General features: G+C 39.8%; 1 protein-coding gene across 3 annotated transcripts; it reads left to right on the top strand.

The window, feature by feature from the left end:
* Positions 1–3,137: 3,137 nt before the first annotated feature.
* On the top strand, positions 3,138–10,832 carry TMEM65_1 (Transmembrane protein 65; the record flags this gene model as incomplete). 3 transcript variants are annotated; one of them, XM_051211836.1, is made up of 7 exons in its annotated part: positions 3,138–3,456; positions 3,498–3,565; positions 3,614–3,668; positions 3,703–3,745; positions 5,083–5,188; positions 9,571–9,587; positions 10,091–10,731. In XM_051211836.1, exons 1-7 carry the CDS (start codon positions 3,186–3,188, stop codon positions 10,125–10,127), a joined length of 597 nt encoding a protein of 198 aa, XP_051071945.1. In that variant the 5' UTR covers positions 3,138–3,185. The 3 variants fall into 3 exon arrangements, with proteins under 3 accessions (XP_051071945.1, XP_012799396.2, XP_051071944.1); XM_012943942.3 differs by lacking the exon at positions 9,571–9,587 and having other exon boundaries at positions 10,091–10,159; XM_051211835.1 differs by having other exon boundaries at positions 3,614–10,832.
* Positions 10,833–19,829: the final 8,997 nt, after the last annotated feature.

Raw genomic sequence — 19,829 nt, 5'->3', positions numbered from 1 at the left:
ATCCGTTTCCAGTAGGCAGTCAACGATTGTTAATATTGAATTGTTATATGAGCGTGTCTGTTAAGTGCTCACTTAATTCATTGACTGTCTGTAACTTATTTTTGTCACACTGTAAATATCGAGTTGGCTCACCTGCCTTCTTTGCTTCGTTTTTCTTTCTTGCCTCTCATTCCGAATGTCGGTCCGGCTCAACGAATGTACGAAATATACGTATTCCAAAATAATTCTCGTATTTTACACAATTTATTACATTATTCTTAAAAGTGAATTTAGTCATCAATTATTCGGGGGAAGGGTTGTTGGGATTCATATTTTTATAACGTTATCATATGACTTAATTGAAGTCAAATGAAATGGACACAAAGACCCCAATCGGACATCACCATTACGTTAATCAAGGCAGCGCTCAGAAAATCGCACACCAACGAATAAAACCCTAGGTGCGCTACCACGTTTCTGCACTTATAATCACTTTTATTCAGCATCTCTTCTCACTCAAAGTGACCACAGTTTCCTCAATGGACAGATTTGAGATGAGACCTGATAAACACACACTGACACATTGACTGACACATAGACCACTGATTGAAATCATGAGTCATTTGAAGCTAGACCGCCACTGAAAATCTGTAGGCACTGGTCAGCCGTTTCGTCCTAGTATGGAACTCTTCAGCAGTGCGCATCCACGATCCCGCACCCCGCGAGATTCGAACCTAGGACCTGTCAGTTTCGCTTACTTACTTACTTATGCCTGTTACTCCTCGTGAAGGAGCATAGGCCGCCAACCAGCACTCGCCATCCAACCCTGTCCTGGGCAATCATTTCCAGCTCTTTCTAGTTGTTATTCATCCTTTTCATATCTGTTCTTTGGCCTTCCTCTTTTCAGCTTCCCTTCAGGATTCCAAGTTACGACTTGACTCGTGATGCAGTTTGATAATTTCCTCAATGCGTGTCCTATCCATTTCCATCGTCTTTTCCTAATTTCCTCTTCAGATGGAAGCTGGTTTGTTCTCTCCCACAGAAGGCTGTTGCTGATGGTATACGGCCAATGGTTGTTGAGTATCAGTCTCGCGCCAGGAGCTTAACCAACTAGACCACTGAGCCGGCATCCAGTGGTGTGAATGTCTAACTTCAACCAATCCGCGAAGCTGCGCCTTGGTGGTCTAGCTTCAATTGACTCAAGATTTCAATCTGTGAAATTTCTAAAATCTCCACCAACCTCTTCTGATATAGACCACTGATGCAGATAATTTATGTCGTATGATTGGATGACTATTCGAGTTAGACGGCAATGGTGCGACGAACCAGTCGACTTCGAAGTCACACCTTGCGAGTAGCATTTGATGTGGATTACTCGTTATGTCGTCTCAAGGTACCACGATTGCTTTGAAGACTGTAAAATACAAAGGACGTTATTGCTGAGATATATTAGCAAGAGTACGATCACAACCACATGGGCCAGTCCTCGGCGTGCGATTAACTGATGCGTGTCGGTTGTCGCTGACCTGAAGGATGACCAGCGAACTGTTCGATATACAGTGAGTCGACATCCGGATGATTTGGCTAAGTCCACTGACACTCGACAGGCCTTACAAACATTTTGACTAGTTTTGCCTGATGCATGTATCATAATTTATGCACTTTTAGCACCAGTACATGTCACAGAATTATTGCTATCTTGCTTATTATCATCTTTGTCCCACTTTTTATTGTCGCACGTTGATATTCTGACATTGTCTGCGTTATTGGCTAACTAACTTATCTAATTAATCAGTCCTTGAAATAACCAGCTCCTCTTAGCATTCGAATTTTCTCCATATTACCGTTTACATTGCAACCAAACGACCTCCTGCCTGATGTTGTGATAGATGTCGGTATCCGAAAGCCTATTGTCCTGACAGACAGATAAAGGTCTGTCTGTCGACGTGATATTCATAAATTTTAGCAAAGCATTCGACAAGGTTTCACACTTAGTTCTAATGCAGAATCTCACGAGCTTCAGAATAATAGGTACTGAACAGGAGTGGACAGGAAACTTCTTATGTGACCTCAGACGGAGAGTGAAAGTCAACGGAACGCTATCCGATTGGAAGCCGGTCAAAAGTGGTGTACCCCAAGGCACCATCTTAGGCCCTCTGCTCTTCCTTTTCTACGTTAATGAGTTACCGCTGTTGCTTAGGTTGTCGACATTATTGTTTGCGCATGACGTAGAAATCTGGAGAAGAGTGAAAAGTCGGGCTGATCATCTGGATCTCCAAGCAGACTTAGACAAGTAGTTAGATGGGCTCGAGGTTGGGACTTAGAAATCAATTCTAGGAAAAGTGTGCTGATGCACATCAGCATGACTTATAAACAACTATGCCTTGCAACGCAGCCGCTGTCAAAGGTTTTCGTGCGTTATGGTCACTTCGCCGAGCGTTCAAATCTTTTGGCGAGGATATGTTTCGAATTTTATATCCCGCATATGTAAGACCACATTTAGACTTCTGTTTCCAAGCAGCTAGCCCATGTCTGGTAAAGGATACTGACTCACTTGAGCGTGTCCAGTGTGTAGGAGCAAAATTAGTGAAGGGTCTTTCTGAACTCCCTCACGACGAGCGTTTGAAACGCCTAAACCTTTTCCCCTTGTCGTATCGTGGGACGCGAGGTCACCTTGTACTAGTATTTCGTACCTTTAATTATGATTTGGGTGTTAATATGTCTTATCTTTTTGCTCCCTCCAGCACTATCAATCTCCGAGGTCATAGCAAGAAGGTTCATAAACCGCGATCTAATAAACTTAAACTGGGGTCCCGTTTTTCTCATCGAGTAGTCAATGATGGGAACGCCTTACCCGAGCAAGTGGCATCAGCCTCATTAGTGAAGATTTTCAAGGAGAAGCTGAACCTTCACTGGAAAGCAAGCTGCCAGGATTACCACAGATTCACCAACCTACTATCCTTATTACTGAAGAGTGAAACAAACTACTCACTTAGATTATAAGAAATACAAACCTTCAAATAATTGTCAAACTCATTAGATTAGTGCAGTCGAGTAGCCAGAATATCTACATTTCGCATCACTAAAGAAGTTAACCCGTAAGGAAACAATAAAAGGCAAGCGCAAACAAAGTGATCGGTTTTTATACAAGCGACATCGGATATTGGTTGTTGACTGGGATGTCTCAAAATTAGTTGTTGCGTTACATGTTTTGGTGCAGAAGTTTTGTCTGTCCGGGAAGAAGGGTTTTGACTTTTGTAAATAGAAGTCTCTTTGTTCAGTGTTCTCCGCTATGTGGAAGTTTCAATCGACGGTCCGAGAACCTATGGATTTGCAGAATTCTTAGTAAATTGTCACCAAGTGACAAAATGCTCCTGTATCAAGAATTATCCAAGTGCATCACAGAGAAACCGGACTCCTCAGTGAGTACACAACAAGTTGAGATAGCCCATTTGACATATGCGCAGCTTAAGTGCAGTGAGTCTACGAGAAAGGGCAGAATATGCATCGTATCTTAGTTTTTATAGGTAACTGTCTCCCGTTCATAGGATTTGGTTTCCTGGATAATGCAATTATGATAGTGGCTGTAAGTGAGGTTTAAAAGCTGTCGCTTTTAATCATCATTTTCGCATAGGGAGAGTATATTGACGTGCAATTCGCAACATTCTTGGGCATTTCGACAATGGCTGGTACCTATATTTCTGATAATTTTCATGTTTCTAGCTGCCGGTCTAGGAAATCTTGTTTCCGATCTTTTTGGCATAGGGTGAGTTTGTAATCACATCTGATTTGGATGCGTCCCTGAACTCAGCTTTCAGTATGCATTCAGTATCTGGGTTCATTTAACTCGTAAATTAGTTTTGTAATTAGTGAAAATTTTGACTTTCCTCCCTCTAAACCAGTAAAAATATCCCTTTGTTTTAAGCACTAAAAGTTTGGCTACGATTCAATGAAACAGATCGATTGCAACCAATCTGAGTTGTTTTAAAATGTTAGAATGAGTTTATTGTGCTAGTTTTTTTTGTTTGGCTAGAAACACACCGCGTTGTATTTTCTCAACTCAAGCTACGGACGGCTGTAATCCGCCTTCATGTTTCGTATCTGAACATTGTCAGTCATTTATGCTGGAGATAGTTCAGGTAATTCGAGGACACAAGTATCTTGCTGAATTTAAATAAAAAACTAGTATCTGTTATCTTGAGCATTTCTCCTTTTAAAACCACCGAATTTATTTTCACGAATGGGTCTTGTAAGTCTCAAGTTATTGCTGAAAAATCAACGTGCCTAGAAAAATGATGAGTTCGACTTCAAAGTTGATCGTTAACTTAAGTATTTTTATAGTTTTCAGACACTTTTGATGCATTTATCTCCCCTTAGCAATGTGTCACTAACCTAGTGTTATCATACTGTTATGTGTTGTACAATTTCTTAGGATACATGTTATTATATCAATTTGCAAGAAATATAAAATCTCGGTGTTAAGACTGCTAGCCCTTAACTAACGCGTCTAACTACTAATGCATCTTAAGGCTTTTCTGGGATTGTGAATAAAGGACAGGGGCCTGTAAACCTAAAAAAGTCTTGACTTATTCACACGAATCAGTCATGTCAATTGAGTTTCACCGATCAGATGAACTAATTAAACCTAAATGTGGTGGTTAATTCCAACCCTGTAAACAAATATGGTTTGTGATAGGTGGTTTTAAGAGCCTATTTATAACTCACATTTTAACTCGTCTGTTGAATATCAAAAATAACTTTTCGATTTATTATATTGTAGATAAATACGTATTTTCATTAAATTATTGGCAGCTAAAATTCAGTGGATGTTACTACTGGTAAACATTTCAATTGGATGATATCTGAACTGTTTTTATAATTTATAAGGGCTTTTACCGTAATTTGCTTATGTAGTATATTTCTAAAGTATGGGTGTATTTTAGTCCTCTCCAAAATCATCACAGCTAGGCTGTTTCTTTTTAGATGTAGCAACAAAACACCAGTCATTTATAAACTTATTATATTATTTGTGAGTCTAGTTTAGACCCATTTAATCCAATAACATTTGAGTAAAAGAGGAAAATGTTTCCACTATTATATTAGGCTCGTCGGCTACGTTGAAAAGTTCATGGAAAAAATTGGCATTTCTGTTCCCCCATTGTCTGCATCCCAACTAGCCAGCAGTTCAGTTCGTTGGTCTATAGCAATAGTAAGTTAGTTCTAATTACTGCATTCAGGTATATCATGTTTTTCAAGCGTCGTTCTCAAAGTTGCTTATAAACATGCCAGTTAAAATCAATACATTTGTTGAGTGCAAACTTATACCACAGTGTTTACAACACTGAACCTTCAATTATTAAGTTTCGGGCTCATGCCTTACAATACCTGTTTTGTTTTGAGCTACTTGGTATTATTATTAACCCTTTCAAACCAGTTTCGCCCGAATCCTGCATCTTTATTTGGTCACTAGGTTGCATTTAGTGTTAGTTGTTTGAATAAAATATCAGGAAATCCGGAAATAACTTCAACAGACCCCCACACAGACTCAGAGTTATTATCATATCCTAAGTCCAACGTAAAACTCCGCCTGTAGCTCTTCTAGAGTTACTGCCGGTCCCGAGCCCGGGTAAAGGAGGAGGGTTGGTAATGGCGTTAGCGAACCCATCCAGTAGAAAACTAACTCGCTAAAAAACGCTAAGCAGAAAAAAATAATTCAAACCACTTAAACTCTGCCCTGGGAGTTAGAAGGTTGTCATTTAGAACTAGGACGCCTCATGGTGAAAGCCGACTTCCTTCGGAAACCACGAAGCCGATGTCCTCTCTAACAACCAGAGCAACAAATTTTATAGGTACATGGAACGTCCGAACAATGTGGGAGACCGGGAAGACCAGTGAAATAGCAACGGGAATGAGGAGGTACAACTTGGCAGTACTGGGAATCAGCAAAACCCATTGGACCCGAGCTGGACAACAAAGGCTAAATACGGGAGAGATGCTGCTTTACTCCGGTCCCGAAGAGGAAAGTGCTCCCCACACTCAGGGAGTCGCTCTAATGCTGTCCAAATTAGCACGAAATGCACTTGTAGGATGGAAATCTCACGGATCCAGAATCATCAAAGCAGCATTCAAATCAAAGACGGAGGAAATTACAATGGATGTTATCCAGTGTTATGCACCCACCAATGATAGCAACGACGACATTAAAGATCAGTTCCACGATAGGTTGCAATAAATCACAGCGAAGTGGCCAAGAAAGGACCTTACCATTCTGATGGAAGATCTAAACGCTAAAGTCGCAATAGACAACGTCGGATATGAAAATATCATGGGACGACATGGACTGGGACAGAGAAACGAAAATGTAAAAAGATTTGCAAATCTGTGTGCATTCAACAAATTGGTCATAAGCGGCACAATATTTCTCACCGGACCACACCACAGAGAACCAGATAGATCATATTTGCATCAACAAAAAATTCCGAAGGACAATGGAAGATGTTAGAACCAGGAGAGGAGCTGACATAGCTTCAGATCACCACCTAGTTATAGCCAATTAAAAACTGAAGCTAAAAAAGAACTGGACAACTGGACAAATAGCAATACAAATGTTCAATACAGCCTTCCTTCGAGATACTGACAGACTCAATGAATTCAAGATAGCTCTCAACAACAGGTCCCAAGCCTTACAGGATCTACTGAAGGAAGAAGAAACTACTACGGAGGACAACTGGAAAGGTATCAAAGAAGCATTAACTTCAACGTGTCAAGAGGTTTTGGGCCTCAACAAGCATCATCATAAGGAGTGGATCTCCATAGAAACATTGGACAAGATCAAAGAAAGGAAGAACAAGAAGACAGAAATTAACAACAGCCGAACACGAGCAGAGAAAGTCGAGGCACAAACTGAGTACATAGAAGCAAACAAGCAAGTGAAGAAGAGCATTAAAGCCGAAAAGCAGAAATACGTGGAAGAACTAGCAATGACGGCAGAAAAAGCTGCAAGAGAAGGAAATATGAAACAGCTGTATGATACAACGAAGAAACTAGCAGGGAGATATAGTAAACCAGAGAGACCGGTCAAGGACAAAGAAGGCGGGCCAATCACTGAAATTCAACAACAGCGGAACAGATGGGTAGAGTACTCCGAGGAATTCCTGAATATGCCGGCTCCAATGAATCCACCGGACATCGAAGCAGCACACACAGATCTCCCTACAGACGTCAACCCACCAACGAAGGAAGAAATCAGAATGGCCGTCAGACAAATCAAGAACGGGAAAGTAGCGGGACCCGACAACATACCAGCTGAAGTCAGACATTGAAGTAACTACAAACATGCTTCACCTTCTATTCAAAAAGATTTGGGAGGAGGATTAAGTGACGATGGACTGGAAAGAAGGGCACCTCGTCAAGATTCCAAAGAAAGGAGATCTGAGCAAATGTGAAAACTACAGAGGCATTACACTACTGTCAATACCAGGGAAGGTCTTTAACAGAGTGTTGCTGAACCGGATGAAAGATGCAGTAGACGCCCAACTTCGAGATCAACAAGCTGGATTCCGTAAGGATCGATCGTGCACAGACCAAATTGCAACACTACGGATCATCGTCGAACAATCAGTTGAGTGAAACTCGTCACTATACATCAACTTCATTGACTATGAAAAGGCATTTGACAGTGTAGATAGGAGGACGTTATGGAAACTTGTTCGACACTACGGAGTTCCTGAGAAGATTGTCAATATTATCCGGAACTCATACGACGGACTACAATGCATGGAGGACAGCTGCGAGATGCATTCCAAGTGAGGACTGGAGTCAGACAAGGGTGTTTACTCTCTCCCCTCCTCTTTCTTCTGGTGGTCAACTGGATTATGAGGACCTCGACATCTGAAGGTAAACACGGTGTACAATGGACAGCTCAGAATCAATTAGACGATTTGGACTTCGCAGATGACCTAGCCCTCCTATCACATACACATGAACAAATGCAGATAAAGACAACCAGTGTAGCAGCACTCTCTGCATCAGTAGGCCTCAGCATACACAAAGGGAAAACCTAGGTCCTCAAATTCAAAGCGGAGAACAGCAATCCAATCACTCTTGATGGCGAAGCTCTGGAAGATGTAGAATCCTCCACATATCTGGGAAGCATCATCGATGAACAAGGAGGTTCAGATGCAGAAGTAAAGGCAAGGATTGGCAAAGCAAGGGTCGCGTTCCTAAAATTGAAGAACGTATGGAACTCAAAACAACTTTCAACCAATATCAAAGTGAGAATCTTCAATACGAATGTCAAGGCAGTTCTACTGTATGGAGCTGAAACTTGGAGAACTACAACAACCACCATCAAGAAGGTACAAGTATTTATAAATAGCTGTCTACGCAGGATACTCAATGTCCGTTGTTGGACGGATACCATCAGCAACAGCCTTCTGTGGGAGAGAACAAACCAACTTCCATCTGAAGAGGAAATTAGGAAAAGACGATGGAAATGGATAGGACACGCATTGAGGAAATTATCAAACTGCACCACGAGTCAAGTCGTAACTTGGAATCCTGAAGGGAAGCTGAAAAGAGGAAGGCCAAAGAACAGATATGAAAAGGATGAATAACAACTAGAAAGAGCTGGAAATGATTGCCCAGGACAGGGTTGGATGGCGAGTGCTGGTTGGCGGCCTATGCTCCTTCACGAGGAGTAACAGGCGTAAGTAAGTAACTCCAACGTAACTGCCACATTCGTTGATTCATGTTTTGTGATGACTTCCTACTCCACCTTTTATTCATTTGGAAATCGCCGGTCACAAAAGCGCGGTACTCTATCCAACCGTAAAGAATACTTATTTATTATGTAACTCTGACAACTTTAATTCACACATTATGAACACCTAATCCATCAATCTTTTTCATTCGTTTTCCGTAAAGTTTGCACTGTACAGTCGTAATTATTAGAAGCTTTGATTGATTTTGCGTCCGTGAGGATCGTTTTCACCATGAAATTTACCCTGACTGTTCTTAAGTCACGCGCACCATCTGAGCTTACTGTCCTGAGCTTTAACGCAAATCCTAAAACAGGTGTATTTAGGACATTAAAACGTCTACCTGTCTTTACACGTTATCTTAAATTTCTACCAAATGTAGTAAATTGGTTGCTTTAACAATGTTGACTATAGTTAAATGGTATAGGCTAATCATCCAAGACCACTAAGCAAAGCCAAGAATTTTCTTCGTATAGTACTCATAGGCTTTCTCTGGAATGTAGCTTAAACCAAGGAATTTTGTAGGGATTTATATGTTCCTAGGCTATCAGCTAAAAGACGAATCCTTTTTGCCAAAAACTGGATTGAATTAGATTATCATGGTCCCTTCGTCATAGCAATGAATTGGTTGGTCGGGTATTCTTACATTATGTATTTCACCTCAGTGAGAAAAATGGTCGAATTGGTAAGCACTCTTAAGTCCAATAGAAAAACCATGAAAGTTATGAACAGGAGATTTCGTTTTTCGATTGTTTCATGGGAAGCTTGTTGAAAAAGGGATTTTATGAACAAAATATGAAAATTCGTGTCAATTACACATCTTGGCTTCAAGGGTTCGGATCGATTACAGTGAGTTAGATGCATCCATTTCCCGTCATCTAGATCTTGGAATGTAACATTATTCTTCAGATTCTTTCTTTTTCGAAATATGTCATGAACACCAATACTACTTTTACTCCGCTATACATCTTGTTAATTTCCACAAGCTGTGCATGTGTGTCATGGAGATTTAGTTCAGTGTACACTACTTCCTGCTCTTATGTTGTTTATGACCATATATGGTAATCAGGTTTTAGATCCCACAAGCGGTAAAACTTGGTTAAACCAGTGATTTCTGATCGTATTACAGGTCCAAGTTTCTAATGAAGTGTAGTGTCTTTTTCTTTTAGTGGATAATTCCTCTTGTTTTGACTGTTAGCATGTGTCAGTACTGCAACCGATGTGCTAAATTTCCAGCATTATAAGTAATCTTGCGGTGGTAAAATACTTCAAATTGTTTTAAGCTTGTGTTATTTGTAATTGGAATTAAGACTGATTATTAACACTCATAAAGCATATTCCTTTATTTTTAGGGACGGATCGTCGGCATTACTACTGGTTGTCTTCTAGGTTTATTGCCTCTTGTTTTGTTCAGTTGGTGAAAGCTAAAAAGATTAACCAAGGGTTCAGTCCAACTTTCCGGGTTCTTTACCTCTACAATAGCAGTGTTTTTAATTAACCAGATGTATCTTGATTTCTTCCTTAGCATAAATCTACAGAACTTTATAAGTCGTGACAGTGAATTTGTAACTCTAGTGCAAACGCTTTGCAAAAGTATATTTTCATACTAACCAGCCATTTAAAACAGCATCACAGCTCTGCAGAACGATTTTTCGTTTCAAAATTAACGTAATACCGAACATCTGATTTCGTATAATTTTTTATCCCGTTATCTGGATCGATTTTTTACTGATCTAATCATATTACAAGTATGCAGATAATATTTCCAAACTGCTGAACTGTTTAAAATAAGTCTCATATCATAAATGCCTTTGAAGACACTTGAGCGCCAATCTCAACTATACCGTGTGGTAAATATGATTCTCTAAATGTATTAGGATTACATAATTAATATCCTAATAATCCTTCATTCTTAGTTTATAATTTACTACTTTATTTTTAATTTCTATGTAAAATACCTAGCTTTCATCAAAATAAATGTATTTTTACTAAACTCCCAGCGTTAAGAAAATGCTTTGTCGACTTGTTTATGTACAGTGACCAAGGTACCTGGTCCTTAACAACTCCCTGAGAGTATAAGATTTAAATTTCGTGGATTGTGGGTAAACATAAATTCCTAAACTCCTTGATGTATAAATGCTATAAACCTTTGCATAGTGAATGGTTAGTAAAAGTAACCCATGCTTGATAAAGTTTTGGCAAAATGTCCCATACTTATTTAGAATTATTATTTTCACTAATCAAACGTATGATGTCTTATACTTTGATTCTTCGTAGTTTGAAATACTCACACATTACGTATATTATTTCTTATCTAAACAAACTTATTACAATACTAGCACCACGTTATATGCACCAGAAAACAGTGAAAACTCACGAGAATACGAAGGAGACAAAAATAAAAAAATCAACTACATAAATTGCAAATAAAAGACTTTGGTCTCCTTTTCCTAAAGCTGTTCAAATTGGAAGGGAAAACGATCTGAAGCCGTTAATTTTTATTCTAAATCTTGTATTAGGTCTCAGTTCATTTAATGCTCTTTAGCATTGTTTGGAATGTTAGAGTTATCCAATAGATGAAAACAAACATAAATCTCGTCCGCTCATCACTATAGATTTAAAGTGTACACTCAACTCTAAAACTAATCGGGAAGATGGGAATGCTGAGTATAGAAACAAATCTTCAAGCTCAAATTTCCAAGATCAAATTTTGATGAAATAAATATACCCGCTTAGAAATACCAAGACATGATTCCATCAATGTTCTTTCCCAACGACCTCCTTACCATGGTTTTACATTTATTCAAAGGGATAAGTGATACGTTACTAGATGTGGTATGTTCACATAGATTTGTAGTTTTAGGAAAGGTTTCAGCAAGTGACCAGTTTATAATATTGACTGCGTAAACATAAGGAGTGAAAACCTTCAACCGGGAGGGTGTAATTTCCTACATATTGAATATGATTTTGAGCGTGTTTGCTTATGAAAACAAACAAAGTAAGAAAAAGCTAAACAGTTATTCTCAACTCATAAAATTCGCGCATTTTGTTGAGTATTATTTCAAACGTATGGAAGCGGTTTTTGAAGCACGTTTTAAATGTACAAAAAATTGATAGTAATAATAGTTATCTAGAAGTGGTACGATCGCACGTTTAATTGTAACCCGTTCTGGACTAGGATCAGAAACTCTTAGTTTCTGAGATCTCAAACATGAACGCAAGTGGCTCTAAATACCAAAAGACGAATTCAAAGACTTCTAGTTCGCCTTAGTTTATCCAATTTAATTCTGTCCCATCTATCACCACTTACAAGGTTAGTGAAGAATCCTGTTTAAAAGTGTGCTTTACCTACCATCAGATCATTGTGTTCACTCGTAATTAGTAACCAGTATTTACCTTTATCTTACCATGTAGTCATATGTGCATGAATTCATATAATACGTAGAAGCACTAAAATCAAGCATGTTTGCTACTAGCCGTGAGATGTTTACTGGAATACACACTGGATTTTCAATCGTGATGAGTTGATATTCATCGTCATAACTTTTCAGCGTTAGGAAGCGCTTTAAAATTGTTTCCGACTACGAATCCTAATTCTGGTCCCGTGGATTTTCGATATCTGATGATAAAATTTTGTTGCACTCAGTTTGCTTTGTCACAATTATACACGTTATAGTGGCTTCCACTCGAACGCTAGATAGGCTAACGATCTTTGCATTCTGCTTATATATATGAGAACTATTACCAAACTCAAGTTTACATTTGTTTGGTAGTAGTTAAGTCCCCAAATTCCTTTGTACGTCCGAATCAGCTTTCCCTCTCGAAATACTCTCACATGGCCACGTGCATACAACCACTGCCTGCTTGCGGCATTACTGTTGTTTACGAAATTGAGAGGATAAAAAGCGAATGTCCGGCGCTTTAACCAGCTTGGTGGACATAGAAAGTACACCTAGGGGAGTTGGGAAACCCTGATTCCAAACCAATGGTTTACTTGGGCTCCAGTATCCTGACGGAACAAATGGTGTATGGACCTATTGTTGTTCACCGGCTACCATTGGACTGCATCCCCTGACGTTGCTCCACTATCTTGTGGATCAGACCTTTAGGTCGAAGGCTCCCCCTAAGGAAACCACCTGCTTCAGTTTAGGCACCTGGGCAGCATCCCAGCCCTCACACAAAATGAATGATTTGTGTGGCACATCTATTTGGTGCCTCTTTGTACTAGTATTTATGTGTTTAAATAAGTAAAAGTAGTTAAGCCACTATATAGGAGTCATCAAATGCTTCGTCCTATGTAAACCAGTAAGACGGCAAAACAGAAAAAGGACTTGTCTTTTGTTATGTGCTTCCGGGAAATCTTTAGTGACAGGAATAATTTAAATACTGTATTGATAAGCTTAAAACGATGTTAACTAAGTTAAGGCAAACAAAGAACAAAACCTCTGTGTAAGTCGGTGTGTAGGTTTCTTGCTTGATATTATTATGCCAAACAGGGTCAGATCTATTTTGTAGTTATGTGGTAAAAATAGTTCAAGAATACTGAAGTCAGGTTTCTTGAATGTTACATCGTAATTTGAAATCTTAAAATTTTTTAATATGAAGTGGTAAGTTAGCGAAGAAGAACATCTTAAGAATTGCATTAAGGACTGTCTGAAATTACAAGCAAACAATAGAATACTTAATCATGAAATAGCACACTTTAATCGTAATAGCGCCCAGCTGTAAAAATTTTGAAGGCAACTAAACTGTCGACTGTATAAATAGCGAGAGCCATGAAGGTGAAAATCTGAAAAAGAACAAGATCTCGTATTAATAAACCAGTGTCTTAAAAAAGTTGAATGTTAACAGGCTAACATATGAGTCACGAATTCAGGACTACCAGACTTCTCGAAGACGGTAGATTGTATAGTACTCAACTTAAAAAGGAACTAATGGGTACATGTTTTATTGCTTAAAAGATTGCTTCATGTGGAGACCACAACCCACTTCATTCCCTAACATAATTGCGGACGAGTCCACCATGTTACTGTGAGTATCAAAATGTCAAGCTATCGGATCTATTAACCTTGAACTCTTTATTCAATGACTTACCAAGTAAATGCAATCAGTCTCTGGTATCCGTAGACCTTAAAATTTGAGGGGTGAATGGTCCGATTAATATCAATGCTCTCTAAAACAACTAGAATAAGATAACTGACTGAACGACTAGAATTTTTTTAAGCATAGACAAATAAAGAATGTTACTGTCGGATATATACAAGTGAGACAGTTACCTGTCTCATACGTCCTTAACGGTTTCATTATTGCACCTTTTAATATAGAAAACAATAGGGTCAACCAACTTATTATTTTTACAGAACACGGAGGCAGCTAGATCTTTAAATTCGTCTACTACATAGAGAAGACATTCTAAAACAAAAAGAAGCGAACCGATTCCATCAATCTCATTACTAATATATCTAATACGTATTAAACAGACTCTAAAAACGGCTATGTTTTAGTCTTACCGTTTCTGCTATTATAATACCACTTAAATGAGAATATGCTGCAGACAGTACTCCATTTGAAAACACAAGTACGCATACGATAACATAGGCAGCAAGTTCCTGATGTAATTATTATAAGTTAGTAGCACTCACGATTAGACACCAAGGAGCCGCAATAAAACGATGCAGAAGAAAGAGATGGAAGACAAGGAAGAATGCGGTGACAATGAATGATAACGCAGTTGTTACGGTCAGCCATGAACCACCAACTGATAGGAAATTCTTATCCAAGAAACTGATGATAAACGCTATGAAGATACACAATAGTTCGCATAACTTAATCATTGCAGGAAATGTCCTGAGGTAACCTTCATAACACTTCCAATGGAAGATGCTTGTGGGGATAACATCATCGTCAGTAGATTGATTTCCATTATCACTTACTGCTTTGATCCCATTAACACTAATTTGAGCCATATAAATAGTTTATACGAGTATTCAATCCTGGAAATCACGTTTTTATCAAGATATACATACAATTACTTCCCAACCTTAGATGTTTTCTCTCAAGCGCTTTAATTTACCAGATGAACTCTGACCTTCACTTTATGATTTTAAACGAACTGGATCAAATGTTTGTGAATAATGCCAAATACGTATTTATATGTAGTTTTTACACTTACATCCGGTAACGTCTTCAGTTTTTTGAATTTGAGACAAGTAGTTAAGAACTAGCAACAACGTAAAAACTCCGAAATTCATTTCACAGATTTAGATTTGTGTAGTAAGAACAGAAGGCTTATAGCTCATTTTTCCTCTTTTCCATTATGCTTCTGTGAACGTCTAGCTTCCTCTTGAGCGGGTAATTGAAGGTGCTTACACCAATGTTTCAGGAGACAGATTCTAACAATTGATGACTCGGTTTGAAAACCGATATGCAAAGGATTATTTGCTCGTTCTCGGCTTTTCTACTCGCCTCCTATGTCCTCTGAGATGTCATGATCTAGTGTTAAGAAAAAGAGAAGATATATTCGGTCTAAAATTAGTTCTTACTATTCCATACATCAAAATCAGATCATCTGTTAATCTGCGATGAGACTGAGTAAGGAAGTCTAGTATTTCAAGCCCTTTTTGTATGGTAAACCTCAGGATTTTTGAGTTGCACGAGTAGCTGCTCTCTGTAATTCACCAAGGATATTCAAGTCAACTTTAAAACAGGGACTTGCAGCCTGAATGCAGTTTTCAAGCCTAGTTTTCAATAAAATTGTGAATACGGTGGTGAACATAGTGGTATCTAGCTTGGTGAATGTCAGTCCGAAATACCATAGGATTCTCATCTCCTCAAGTGCATACTCTCGGCAGTGGGTCGTGGTCTCAAGATTGTAGCGGTAAATAAATCCCCAAAATAAATAGCTCTGTACGTTTTCGACATTGGACGATGACCACATGTTTTAATGGACTCACCTAGTTGAAGGCGCTCGGTCATGCATCCGCACCAGATCACGAGTGGGCACGCCGTGCTCATTATCTATTGCAACCGCTAGCCAGATTAGAGCAGACGGTTCTTGATATATTGATATCACATCAAATATATCTTCCAATCTCCTCAATTCTGTCTTTTGATTTCTCTTGGTGGGTACGAGTTATATCAGGTGTTATTAGTTAAAGCGTTGTCAAACACTGAATACCTGTGCCATCTTCATTGGTGAGCCTAACGTGATATGGTACACCAAATCGTAAACTGTGAGTCTGTTCCTTTTCGGGATTCTATATATCATTGCTTCATCTTAATTTTTATACACTGTGATATTTTTTCGTGCTTTTGGAATATATATATTTTTCCCTTGTTCATTATCGTACTTCATATTTCATCATGACTGAACAGACACCCAAAGTACTTAAGCTTAAGACTCTGTCCCCACCTTCGTTTCAACTGATGCCCTTCTGACCAGACAACATCGAAGCCTGGTTTCGTTACGCAGGAGCCGACTTCTCCGAACACGGCGTGATCGACACACGTGCACAATTCCTCGCAGTAGTCAAGGCATTACCGTACGTAACAACTAGTATGTTTACTAGTGATGTTTCTGAACCTTACGAAACGCTGAAATGTTCTATTCTTAAGCGCCGAGACCTAACCGATAAACCAATTCCTCAATAACATCTACCTGCAACACGGTTCTGCGACGGACATGTTGCAACGAATGAGAGAGGTTATCGGTCAACGAACTTTCGATGATGGCCTATTTAAACAACTTTTCTTGACGAAACTTCCTCAACAGGTGCAAGCTGTGTTTGTCTCGTTCCACTACCACGCCTTGGACGAGCTGGCTGCATCTGCCGACCGCATTTTAGAAATCACAAAATCTAATACCGAGGTTTTTTCAGTCAAAGAAAAGCTTCAAAGGACCCAGAATGACATAACCGAGTTATGTCATACACTTACGCGTTATCTTAATTTTCGTAACGGCCATAAGCGACCACACACCCCACGTAGAAGCACCTCATGTGAGCGATCTGTCTCTAGACCACGAGAGACGGATAATCCCGACTGGTGATGGTATCATAACCAGTATGGAAAGTCTTCCAAAATTTGCAGAAAACCCTGCAATTTTCCCAACTCAAAACCGACCGACTCGAAAAACAACTCGGGAAACTTCCAAGCTGGCACGCGTTAACGGCAACCGTAGCCGGCGAACATAGCCGTCTGTTATACGTCACAGATGTGACAGCGGTAACTCGCTACCTCGTCGACACTGGCGCAGAAGTTAGCGTTCTCCCAGCGAATCCTAATGACCGGCTTCACGAATCGGCTTTAAACTTACAGGCGGCAAACGGAAAACCTATCGCTACGTATGGCAAGATGTACGTTTACCTTGACGTGGGTTTACGCAAACCCATTCACTGGATCTTCGTTGTTGCAGATGTTTCTCTACCAATCATTGGTATGGACCTTCACACATCACATCACGACTACAGGACCACCTGTATTCTCTAAAGCACGCCGACTAGCCCCCGAAAAGCTAAGGCTGGCGAAAAACGAGTTCGGCCACACGATAGACTTAGGAATCATACGACCGTCAAGTAGCCCATACGCATTGCACATGGTCCCTAAAAAGGACAGCAACGATTGGCGTCCAACTGGTGACTATTGGCGATTGAACGCAAAAACCATCCTCGATCGTTACCCGTTGCCTCACATTCATGATTTGACAGCTACCTTGAAAGGTACAACTGTCTTTTCGAAAGTCGATTTGGTTAAGGCGTTTAACCAGACGATATACCGAAAACAGCTATCATTACTCCCTTTGGACTCCATGAATTTTCGCGATTGCCTTTCGGTCTAAAACGCTGCCCAAACATTCCAAAGGTTCATAGATGACGTTGTTCGAGGTCTCAATTTCGTACATGCATATGTTGACGACTGCCTAATCGCAAGTCCGGACAGAGAATCGCATCTCAAGCATCTGGATCTTGTTTTCGACCGACTACAAAAACATGACATTACTGTAAACATTCGAAAATGCCAAATCGGAGCTGACTCATTAGACTTTCTAGGACACACTATCGATGCTCAAGGCATTCGACCTCTTAGAACCAAAGTGGCGGCCATTCTGGATTACCCAGAACCGACCACCATCAAGCAATTACGGCCGTTTAACGACCTGGTAAGTTTCTATAGACGTTTCATACCGAAATGCGCATCGCTTATGAAGCTTCTTACCGATCAACTTCGTGGAAATGCAAAATCCATCAGTCTGGACGACACTGCACGAAAAGCATTCTCCACAATTAAGGAACTTATCGCTAGAGCAACAATGCTTGCTCATCAGGACACTGAAGCACCCATTAGCATCACAATAAACACATCCGACTCAGCAATCGGAGGAGTCTTACAACAATGGGTTAACCACTCCTGGCAACCTTTGGCATTTTTCATTAGATGGTTGTTAGACACCGAATCGAGGTACAGCACATTTGTAGGGAACTCCTATCTATGTATTGTGCTGTACGGCATTTTCAACATTATATCGAAGGCCGTGAATTCACCCTTTTTACTGATCATAAACCTCTTACTTTCTCTTTAAGCTCATCTTCAGACAAGTACTCACCACGTGAGTCTCGACAACTGGACTACATTTCGCAGTTTACTTCAGACATTCAACACATCTCTGGAGCAAACAAAGTAGTTGCAGACGCTTTGTCTCGCATAACTTCCTTGAGCAGTTTCCAAGGAATCGAACTTATTAAACTCACCCGGCTTCAAAAAGAAGACACTGATTTCAGCACGAGTTATCCTCAACAACCCTTAAACTGTGCGTCAAACAGATGGGAACAGGTAAGGCAACCTTACTTTGTGACACATCTGCAAATGAGGATCGTCCAATCGTGCCGAAACATTATCGACGCAACGTCTTCAATACGTTGCACAAACTTTCTCATCCAGGTGTTTGTGTAACCATCAAGCTTATAGCAGAACGGTTTTGCTGGCCTGGCATGAATAAAGACGTGAGGGAGTGGGCACGCTCCTGTGTAAGCTGCCAAATGTCTAAGGTGATTAGACACAACAAATTTCCCTTAGGTTCATTTGAAATTCCTGATGCTTGTTTCGACCATGTTCATCTGGATTTGGTAGGAGCTTTGCCAGATTCAAATGGATACGTTTATCTTTTAGCCTGCGTAGACCGTTTCATTTGATGGCCAGAGGCAGTACCTATCAAAGACATCACTGCTGAAACAGTCTTATTGGTTAGAGCGTTGTCAAACACTGAATACCTGTGCCATCTTCAAGATCATGACTCACAATCATCCTACGATCGCTGCCAAACCGAGCCACAGGTATAGGCACTTCTTCTGTGCTGTGCCTATTTACCTTCGTACCACCAAAGTCCATGTAGACACACTTCACCGTGTGGATAGGCATCAGCCACCTTCCAAACCAGCTAATCACAATATTTAAGTATGCCCGAAGTGCTCATGCATTGGAGTCTCATGATATTTTCCGCCAGATTTTTATATCATCAACATATAGAAGCATTGTTAACTCAGTCTTCAGTAATAAGGATAGGAGGTCTATCGACCTATATTAATAATTTAAACATTTCGTCATTTAAATACTGAAAAGACCCGCGAATAGACCATAATACCCTTTAGCCTTTTGCAGCAGCAGCAGCCTTACAGTGACTAGTGGTTTTAATACTACTGCTTAATATAACTCCTTAATCTTTATAGTTTACTTTGGGCAGCACGAATCCACGTATTGTATATTCATACGACTCATCAGAGTTATTTAACTGCATCACTACACTCTTATTAGGATTTACTTCTAATGACCACCTGTCTAACCATGCCACCAATGAGCTAAGATCGTCCTGTAATACTATTCTATCCGACATACTATGTACGAGTCTCCAAATCTTTATGTCATCAGCGAAGAGTAGAACGGATGATTTTGCTACAGTTGGCAATTCATTTACATAAAGTAAAAAGAGGAGAGGACCTAGGATTGTACCTTGGGTAACCCCACTTTTTACAGGTGCCCACGAGGAGAGAGCCCCATTAACCCTTACCCGTTTTCTCCTGTCATGGAGAAAGTTGTTTA

This window comes from Schistosoma haematobium, chromosome ZW, assembly GCF_000699445.3.
Source record: "Schistosoma haematobium chromosome ZW, whole genome shotgun sequence".
In the NCBI taxonomy this organism is placed as follows: Eukaryota; Metazoa; Platyhelminthes; class Trematoda; order Strigeidida; family Schistosomatidae; genus Schistosoma; species Schistosoma haematobium.
Note: the sequence above shows the minus strand (reverse complement) of the source record. Positions and strands in the feature narration are given on the sequence as shown.